The sequence below is a fragment of the Mytilus trossulus genome, chromosome 8 (assembly GCF_036588685.1).
Source record: "Mytilus trossulus isolate FHL-02 chromosome 8, PNRI_Mtr1.1.1.hap1, whole genome shotgun sequence".
Classification (NCBI taxonomy): Eukaryota; Metazoa; Mollusca; class Bivalvia; order Mytilida; family Mytilidae; genus Mytilus; species Mytilus trossulus.
Window position 1 is genome coordinate 62,567,589 of NC_086380.1, and position 11,525 is coordinate 62,579,113.

Here is an 11,525-nt window from a genome sequence, read left to right on the forward strand (position 1 = left end):
GAAGTGTATTTACCTGAAAGGCATTGCTATCAATTGAAATATGGCAAATGCAATAGTTAAGCGTAGGGGTGAAAACAGAAAAGTCTAGTTCAACATGTGATGCAGAAATCTAAAAAAATACTTTCTGTTATTCGCCATTCACATTGTTTAGAACCAGACTACTACATGTAGTACTCAACTGCTAAAACTTAATGTTCCCTCCGCAGAATCAAATGTAGTTTCCGTACCTGTTAAAAAGCAAAATAATAGAAAAACTACAAACAACAGTCATGAAATCACTTCGTAAAAATATAGGTGGATCTACATAAAACGGCAGTGAGTGCATGTGTTCTCGAAGAATATCTCGCATTTGATCATGCAAATGCGTACCTTTGTCAGTCCATTTTAGAAAACACATTTATGATCTATGAAAATCAACAATTTTTTGTTGAAAAAAGAGCTTTAAAAGTAAACTGTAGAATCAAAGGAAACAAAAAAAAAAACAAAAACAAAAAAAGACCACACCATACACAACAGAAAAAAGACAAACTATCAAACAACAGTCTGGTGATACTGCAAAAAAATATATATTCGAGAAACACCAATGCAAAAAAAAAAACCAACAATTTTTCAGTTAATGAATGTTTTCTTGGAGTTTACTTAGTTTAACATTTATTTGAATTGCAACATTCTCACTAGTATTTCCAAATATGAAGTTCAGAATCTGTATGAGTTTCTATAAATAAATTTTGTATTTACAATTTCGCAATATCACAAGTGTGGAATGTGATCAAATTTCCAAAACTGATAAGACACTACACATGTACACTATAAAGGTCGGCTTAAAATACGTCTGGTCATCAATATTCTAACTCTTGTCAAGATGATTTCATGCGTTATTTCTTTATTTGTGTTGGTGCCATTGGTATTTAGTTGCTGTATCCCTAGTCAATGGGAAGGACTGACAGGTTTAGCAATGGGACAAATTAAAGATGGAAAACCAAGCAGCATTGAGGTTGGTCATTTATTGTCTTTATGTTATACATTATGCACATTGTCTGATTTAACTGTTTGATATTCACCAATTAAAACATGTATGAAAAACAAATTATTTGGGTGCTATATATAAAGAAAATAGAACGATGATAACCTAATGTATAAAGAATAGAAAATACAATACGATAGTATGTTCGTAAATGTCTAGAACCTTCATCGGAGGTCTAGACATAATCTATCAGAAGTTGTTTTTGTATTAGTTTGAGAGGTATTTCTTTTTCCCCGTTATTATCGCTGTTGTACATCCATCACAAACTAATTGTTTACTGTCTGTTCCAAAATTTAATTATCTAATATGTTAATGTGTTATATTATATTTTTCAGGCCTTACTAAATATATCGTTTGACGCTACTGCAAAGAAAATATTTGTCGCCGGTAGTATAACTGTTGATGACAAAAGCTACGACGAACAAGTTCTTCAAGATTTCAGCACAGTACGTAATTTTGAGTTGTTTGAATTATTAGGTAGCGACTCATTTTTTTTAAGGGAAGAGGGGCTGACATGGGTTATATTTCTCTGTCTAAAAAGTAATCTACATATAAAACAGCATTTTTTTGTAAAGGAGCAATACTTTTTTTTGAAACTCAGTTTTCACTTTTCTTTCTTAGAGAAAATATCCCCCTACCACCTTATCCCCGTCCTCTAAGAAAAGATGAGATAAGATTTTAAAAACATATTATTTATCAATTTTTATTCGACGGCCATTTTCCAAACTTTTTTTCATCTTTTTTTAAATTCATAGTATCACAATCGAACATGCGTCTTTTGTACAGAATATCTATGTATTGAGATCTGTTTGTCAACATGTTCTGTATTTTTTGTAGGGTAAACAGTACGTTGTTGTTTCCGGACAGTGTATTGCTACTGCAATAACAGAGCCATTTCCACAGACATGCACTAGTCGTAAGTCACATTTCATTGAATTATAGTCATTCTTAAAATAGATTATGTAAGTAATAGATATAAAGTACATAAAAAAGTCTTAAGTTAAGACAACACCTCCAAACCCCGAACGAACACAACGTTCTTTAAAATACATCATCTTATAACTCTTACAGTTAGAAAACAGAGATAAAATATCTGAAATTATTTAGCAATTTACCTCTTCTAAAAGCCATAAATTTGACCAGATTGAATTCAAACTCGATATGAATATTAAACAAATATCAAATCAAATAATCACACCATTTCAGAACCATCACAGAAAAAAGATCTCCATGCATTTTTTCTTATTCAAAGTGACCTAACTTCGTCAAAAACGACTCAAGTTGAACAACATTCAAATGAGGACTTGGCATAGTATGATAATGGAGAAACGGAGAAAGATTTAAAAAAAAGGAGAGAGAACGTGTCTCTCTAATACGGCGTCAGATAAAAACTGTGAATTGACATGCAGAACAGAAATAATTTTGGTCATTTAAAAACCTAATGATATGAAGTCATAATGATAAAGACACCAATCATATGTAAAGAATGTAAAATTGTGAAGGAAGAATCGAAAATGGTGCTGCAAAATTTTACTGGCTATAATGATCGAGTGATGACTCTTCATGCTATTTGACAAAATGTAGTATTTTAAGTTTTTGACAATATCTATTGAGTATTTCTGTCTTAATCTACAGCTAGTGCTAAGAAGTTGGCGACAACATTCGTTGGTGCTGGGCAGAATAAACTTATTGTGGAACTGTACAATGACGATGTGGATGGGAAGAAAACTGACATAACGGTATTGCAGGGATCATGTATTCCTGTCTCAGCCTATCAAAAATCCGGACAGACCGTAACATTTATTAATTATCTCGGAATAACTGCAGGGATCAGCAACGCCACTATTTTTGACATCCCGAAACCATGTAAAAATGCCACTATCATGCCGGTATGTACGTCAAGTAGTATTACACGTTTTCGTATTCAGCCGTATTTGGCACAACTTTTTGAAATTTTGAATCCTCAATGCTCTTCAACTTTGTATTTGTTTGGTTTGTAACTATTTCGATATGAGAGTCACTGATGAGTCTTATGTAGACGAAACGCGCGTCTGGCGTACTAAAATTACAATCCTGGTACCTTTGATAACTATTCGTATTGACGGTTTGCAATGTTTTGTTCTTTAAAATGAAGTATTTGATTTTTCAAGAAAAGCTTTGAATTCATAGTTGAATAATGGTTTATTTCAAAATACAACTTGTCATTAATGTTATTAAAACTTTTTCTTTTTTTGTTGAAATTGCGAAAAATAAAATTCACATACAAACATAAATAACATAATGATATTAAAAGGGACTCGTCAGATAATCTCTATGGAAATGAGATATCCAAGGTCTGTATATAAATATCACATATCTTTCACTTTTCATGTGCTGGTCTGCTCATAATAATCTAATCGCAATGTAAAAAGACACTATTGACGCCAAAGTCGTCGAAAGCGCATAAGCTTAGTCTCCGGTGCCTCATTTATATTTTAAACATAACTCAGTTTAGTGTCTCGACAATTTCTAAGCCAAAAATTTAAACTTATATCATTTGTTTTATTTTATTTCAGGGAAGTACAAGACATTTCAAATCTACTGTATTGTTCCGTTAGGAGGAAACCTTTACTTTGAATAACTTTAAAAGTCAGAAAATTGTTTAAATTGCTGTCAAATTTTAATAATAATCTACTTTTTATACTGTCTTGATTGTCTTAATTTTGAAATAAAGACCACATAACGATTGTATTGTTTTCCATAATTACATATTTTTTAAATTAATAGCTTTACATACTGAATACCTCTGTTTCAATTTACCATGTTCAAACCGGAAAGATGGATAGCACATGAGATAAGTGATCGTCAAAATTCATCACCCGTATACAAAATGAAAATAATTAGGAATATGAAAAAGAATATATTTCTTTCTTCAACAAAGAAACATATCATACATATATGAGTGGTATAATTCTATAACCTGCATAAGGTAAACCCGTAACCAAATGAATTTGAAGCATATTTGAAATAAAAAAAGGTTGTAAATTTGATGTTAAACAAATTGCTTAATTGTTTGTTGTTAAACGTTCAATGGAAAATATGTCATGCACAATTATAGCGAAAAATAAATCAAATAGGTGGGATCGGAAATTACAGATACAAGGGATCATGCCAAAAAATGTCGTTTGCCAAAAATTAATATAAATGAAAGCAATTAAACTATCTCCACCATCTTCAATTAAGTTCAAACGACGAATATAACAGAAATTAGTAAATTAGTTGAGGAGCAAACATATTCTTTTAAGAGGATAGTTACCGACAGGAGTTCGTTATAAGGTTGTATCGCACAAAGAACGATTTATTCATCCTACACCATTATTATAATATATTCCAACCAGCGAAGCGTATGTGTCTGACGCTTTCAGCATATGATCAGGGTCGGAAAAGAAAAAAAATAGTTGACCATATTCTTAGATACATGTTTATATGTTAGTGATTTTTGGCTTTGAACTTGCTTGCAGTATATGTGGGCTCCTCCGGTGTTGTACTTGGTATTTCTTTTGTAATCGGGAATATATAAATGTGTGATTCTTATTGTTAAAGATCATAGGATTCTCTATTATTGCTAACATCTACTTTATTTGAACTTAAGTTGATATACGTCTCATAGGCAGTCATACCACATTTACTGATACTTTATAAGTGGTTTAAATTGTAGTCCCTAAAATGTTTTCTGCAGTATAATCTGTGGCGTTTCAGAATATACCACTTACATTTTTGGCCTTAATCTGCATGTCTTTACATCCGACGACATGGTTAGCAGTTGCTGTTGCATTCGTTAATCTCAGATGTTTGGACATTGTTTCAAATTACCAATATATTACATTTATATATAAAGAGTCTGCACATTTTATTCTACTTTTTAGAATATATATGAATGAAATATTTGCTATTAGGACATTTGCAAATAAATACACAATTGATCGATCAATCAGTCTATCAAATATTAAAATACAAAGAACAAGAATGTGACCAAAGTACAATGATGCTCCACTCCCACTATTATTTCCCATATTCCATGGACCATGAAATTGGGTAAAAAGCTCGTTTGGCATTACAATTAGAAAGATTATAATATCGGGAACATATGTACTAAGTTTCAAGTTCATTGGACTTTAATTTCATCAAATCTACCTTGACCAAAAACTTTAACCTGTAACTCCCACTTTCATTTTTTTATGTTTAGTGAACCATGAAATTAGATTCATAAGTCTAACTTGACTTTAAAATTAGAAAGATCATATCATAAGCAACAAGTGTACTAAGTTTCAAGTTGATTGGACTTCAGCGTCGCCAAAAACTACCTTGATTAAAGCATAATGCCCCTATACTATCGTAGGTGGGGCATAACACGAAACAAGCCAAATCAATAAAACTTTATGTAAGAAAAGGCCTGTAAATATGCAATGGAGAAAACTTTCATAATGAACCTTCAAAATCGACAAACTTCTATCTATCGGGAAATATGAAGGTATGTAATCAGCCATAACGACTACGATTGGAACTACTGAATGAAGCTTATCAAACTTAAACGAGGGGCGATACATATCAGAGGGACAGCCAAACTCATCGATCGAAAATTAACTGACAAAGCTATGGCTCAAAATAAAAAAAAAGATAACAGACAAATAATAGTACACAAGACACAACATAGAAAACTGAAGACTACGCAACACGAACACAACCAAACACTGAGGGTGATCTAAGTTGCTACGCAAGGGTAAGCAGACGTCTTAAAGTTTAAATCATAAACGGAAAGCAAATCAATAAGAACTATTTTGACACGTGTCGGCAAACATTTTACACATGTGAAAATTCATCGCAGACTGATGAAACAAAGCTATGGAATAATATTGAAAGAAGATTGTTAAAAAAATGTCCGCCAGCACAGCTGTCAAAATAACTTAATTGTTTATTTTGATTTATTCATGTTACAATTATATTTATACTACTGTCAACTATACTTATATTGTAGTAGAATGATTAGCAATACCGTTGAAGTAGACACGATTTAGCGTAACTAATCAGTAAAAATGTCTAGATTATCAATTATATTAATTCCCTCTGGCATATATATTAATGCATAACATTGAACATTGACCAGGAATGAGTCAATCAAGCTTGAGTATTTCTATTTTTCCTTTATTTTTAAGACTTTTAAATAGACAAATACTGGTACCTCATATTATTACCCGAATTTTATTAACTTTCTTTAAACTTTTTCTTTAATATAGTAATGCTATAAAGTATGTTTGTGGCTTCATGCATAATTATCAAATTGAGTAAACAGCATATTCCGCATACTGCTAGTATATTATAAATTTTACTGTATGTGACATAGTATGTTCAGTAAATGGTAGAAATATTGACACATAGTTTAGTCTGCTCGTTGAACTGTATTGATAATAATTATAGTATAACTAATCGCCATATTTGAATATAAAAAAATAAGACAACGCGTGACCGAAGGACGCATGGATTAAACGAGTGCACAGCACGAGTTTAATCCATAGATGCGTTCGGTCACAAGTTGTCTTATTTTTTATATTCAAATACGGAGATTAGTTATACTTTTTATTACATTGTCAAATTGCTTATTTTATGAAATTAATGTAGAAAATGTAAGGAACTATATGTTTTTCCTAAGCATGTTTTGTATTGACGTTTTTACGTCTTGACAACGCCTATTGTTGTATGACGTCAGAGAGTGAAATAACCACGTTTATTTCACATGTGAAATTATCAGTTATTATCTAACTGGGAAATCAATGTAATTCATTACAACCAATGTAATAAACATGTATATTTGCATGCAATCACAATGGGAAAGATAACCATATGGACGTCAAGTATCATAACTATATTGATCAGTACTCTGACCAAAAATGTACAGTAGAGGGACAGTAATGTATGTTATTAAAGAAAAAAAAAATATTTTAAAAATCTACATCCCGTTAATACTAAGAACAAGGGAAACACATCAACTTTAAGTTGGAAACATATTTAGAAAAATATCCTTGCTAGTTGTTTTGTTTATCACATTACACATGTTTTGAAACGAGCACATATAGAACGACCAGCACATATTTAAAGTGAAATCACAACAGTACTAAAACTCCGAGTAACATTCAAAGCGAAAAATCCCTCTCATCAAATGACAAAATCAAAAGCTCAAATTATCCGATTGATAATGTAAGGAACTGTACACAAATGTATCAAATATAAGAAGCTTTGTATCAAGAAATGTCAAGAAGTTGTCAATATAAATATAAGTCAAAAGAGGATAAATGTCATTTCACGACAGAACAAAATAATTAATAGATAATTTCTGCTGACCTACATCAAGATAAGGAACAAGTAAAATCACAAAACTACTGAACTTAGAGGAAAATCTTATTGGAAAGTCCATAATAAAGTAGTTTAAGTAAGTAGTTTAAATTTGCTAATTCAATTATTACTCTGAAATCATGATACTCTTTTGAAGATCATTCTATTTAATCAGGTTAACTCCTATTAAGTTTAAAGCATTACGTTTCCATATCAAGTGGATATAACATTTAAATTTATAGTTAAGTGGTATTTTAGTGCAAATGGATTTGTTAATGTCAAATTATATACGGCCTCTGTTTAAATACTTAGTACTCTTACATATAAGGGTTGAGCACACCATAAATTGCGGTTCTAACTATTTTGGCTTAAATAAAATAAAAAAGAAGATGTGGTATGATTGCCAATGAGACAACTTTCCACAAAAGACCAAAATGACACAATCATTAACAACTATAGGTCAATAAACAAACTGAAAGGAAAGGTAAAAACGATAAGACGTTTGAAAAAACATCTTAAAGATCACAAAAAAAATAAAATGAAATAGTGGTAAGTTGGCTAATGTCATATACAACTAAGTTAGAATGCAAGTTATGGCGCTTAGTATTTTTACTAAGAAGTAAATAAAAATTAATTGAACAGTAATTGAAAAATACGAATGACATATCAATGACATTTAATGACAGAATATAACAGCTGAACCTGTCCTTTCGGCTTGTTTGTCGTATTGTGACAAAAAACATATTTTTTTTCCGTCCGTTGTCATGTTTCAAAAAGGCAAATATACGAAAACAAACGTGATTCGAGTTTAAACCAATTGCCAGTTACTGAAAATGCTCTCAGATTTGTGCTCTATGTCTTTTGTTGTACATTTTGTATCGATCTTATTTCAAGCTTTTTGTCTAGTTTGTTAATATGTTGTATTATTATACCTCAATTTATTTTTTCTATATAAGAAATAATGAAATTATTTTTATTGTTGTGCTATTTCATTCCACAAACTATTTGTCCTTCAATAGTTTCAAAGACTATTAACCCGGTTAATAGTTTTATAATCATATTGCCCGTACAATTGCTTGCTTATTTATTATTCAGTCCAGCATCTAAGCCCGAGAAATCACATCAAAATGATGTTGGGCTTATCATCTGCACCACTTAGAAAAACACCAGAATTTCAAATTAATCTGTCTCTCCGTTTAAATTTGCTAGTTGACAGGAACCACATGTAATGTTATGCTGATCCACAAGTGGTAACTCAGTTGCATAAATGGGTTAATAGTAAATACACTGTCTCCCCCTTTTTTGCAAGGTTTTATATAAAAATGACCCTCTTTTTATTACATACTATGAAAACATGCATTAATGTTTGATAACTTTATATTGATTCGGGTATGTAGGATCTTCATATCATATCTATATATATTCGGAATCTCAAATTATTAATGAACAATATTATTAAACCAGTTAATTTGAAAATTCACCTTCCAAAGAAGTTCCTCATAGACCCTCGAAATTTGTCTCCTGATTTTTGTATAAGTTTATTGGTCATTCTTTTTTAAATATCAATATAACTATCAAAGGCGGATCCAGGGGCCCTGGGGCCGCCCTGTCTCTTCCCTCTGGCGTGGGAAAAACTTGGTTGATTACATAGGGAATCACTGAAGCTGGACTGGAGCAGGCCTTCTATTAGGTCAGTCATCCCACATATAAATAGTTCTGGATCGGTCACTGACTATATAGGTACTGAACCTCAGTGAATGTAATATTAAAATGGGGGGCATATTTTAGGCAAGAATGCCACACCCCTACCATAAAAATATTGAGATATCATTTATTATCAATGGGTTCTATCCCCTACATGAAGATTAAACCTAATTGTTTTTACAATTTTTTTTGTTCATATGACCATCTTATGACAATCAACAATCAATACAATTGATACATGCAATAAAAGGGTGTGGTTCATAGCTCTCAAAGTATTTTAGTAACAACACCTTTCATGTATCTGTATTAATGAACTTAATTAAGAAGTTGTAATTTACCATATATCAAAGATTCAATGCTTTAATATAACATATAAAACTTTGAAAAAATAATACATTATTCAAAACTTGTGCATCTTTTTTTAATATCTGGTGAGGTAATGTGTAGATGTCAAACTAAATCCAAATATTTACTATTTACTTCGTAATTTCTTTACTTGATGGTTTATCAAAAATTTACACACTCAGTTTTTGTTTTAAACTTCTGTTTTATGTAATATCATCTGTCCCCTAATCAGTAGTGGATGACATATCTATATCTCTACTTAACCATTTTATAATTGAGAGAAGATATGAAATTTTCACTCGGAAGGGCTTAGTTTCAAGACTGTATTGGACAATAATGAAGTCTTCAACTATTCTGCTTGGATTTGTGTGCTTGGCAACGTCAAATTCTAAGTCGTAATCGGTATAATCTGTTTGTGTCTAGATCTACCGTTATTTCACTTACAAGAATCAATTATAAGTGAACACAAATCTTCTCTACGCGTTTGGTGTACTTTAGCTAGAATTTATTATATGCATGCACAAATATTCCTACTAGTAGTCTTGATTGCGATTCATGAAATATTAACAAATACAAGACGAACTACCAAAACAACGTATAGTTCATCTTGTGCGTGTCAAGGTATGTGACATTTTCTTTTCTTTCAGATGATATATATATGTAGACTTTTAGAAAGTTGGTTAGTTCGGTATACTAAAACACTTTATGACTGTGCGGTGCAGTATAACAAAACACCTTATGACTGGTTGTGTTGGTTATAGCAAGTTTGTTGTCTAATCGCATACCAACAATTGCTATATCAGGGACAGCAAACTTGCTATTACCCTCAAACCCATTCAGTAGGTGTATATTATTACATTACTGATCCAGGTTAAGTGTGGGTTGGCGCCTTCAAACATATTTAACACTACCATATTATTTATAATAATTAACTGTCCAAAGTTATGAGCATATAGATTATTGTTTTTGATGGTTCGTGTCTGCTATGTTGTTTTTTTCATTTTCTCAATTGGTTTGTTTTCATGTTGTGGATTTAATAGCCGACACTAAGGTTTGTTTTTTTGTGTCTTAAATTTCTTATATTCATTTCATTTGAATTTTGGTAGAAAGTATTGTCCTTGGGTATCATACACCATCTCCTTATTTTGACATTAAATACGGTTGTAGGCCTAAAATTTAATTAATAGTTATATTACGTTACTTCTACGTCATTTTGTCTCTAGTGGAAGGTTGTTGTCTCATCGGCAATTATACATTAACTTCTAACGTATATATTTAATCTTAAAACAAAATCACGGTCAACAAAATTTAATAGATAAATAAGGTACTAAATATTCCAAATTATCAGTTTGAAGATAATGGCTTGTTACAGTAATTGTATAGCCGCGTGCATGATATGCAATATCAAACAACACTTAGGACTATTATTAGACTAAGAGGTTACAACAAAGGAAAAATCACAATCTTTTTAAACATGATAATTCAGATTAATGGTTTGTATATAAATACATTTGTTTGGAGTGTGTTGTTTATTTCCCTTTACATGATCAGGTGTTTCTTTAGATGTTCAGACAGAATGACTTTGATAACTACATTAAATAATTGACGTCACATATCGGTGTGCTCAATATATATTCCTTGTTCCCGCGTTTTGAATTAAACAAAAATCACATTTCGCGTAACAGATTTTCGTGATTCAAAAATTGGGGAAACGAAATTAATGAGAAAACACAACAAACTTTATATATATATACGGTTATTTGTACGAAACTGGAAGAAAGTAAATAACAAAAATACGTAAACAAATGGCAAAAGCTCAAACACACCAAACGAATGGGTAACTGTCATATTTTGGAATTGGTTGAGGCATTTCTTATGCAGAAAATTGTTGATTAAAACTAGTTTCAAAGCGAGCTTAACCTCTCTATCGTACGACAGTCGCATCAAATTCAATTATTTTGGCAGAAATGTGTGAACAGAACAAACAAGCATAACAGATAAAACCGTTTTCGATACAGCAAGAAAATCCTGCACCCGGATGCATACTTCAGCTAGCCTCTGAACTAAATTATATACGAGTTCCGTA

General features: G+C 31.3%; 1 protein-coding gene across 1 annotated transcript; it reads left to right on the forward strand.

Moving 5' to 3' along the window:
• The first annotated feature begins 753 nt into the window (after positions 1-753).
• LOC134681242 (uncharacterized) lies at positions 754-3,750 on the forward strand. The gene is made up of 5 exons (XM_063540776.1): positions 754-994; positions 1,360-1,470; positions 1,862-1,940; positions 2,660-2,913; positions 3,580-3,750. Exons 1-5 carry the CDS (start codon positions 863-865, stop codon positions 3,619-3,621), a joined length of 618 nt encoding a protein of 205 aa, XP_063396846.1. The 5' UTR covers positions 754-862; the 3' UTR covers positions 3,622-3,750.
• The last annotated feature ends 7,775 nt before the right edge of the window (positions 3,751-11,525 follow it).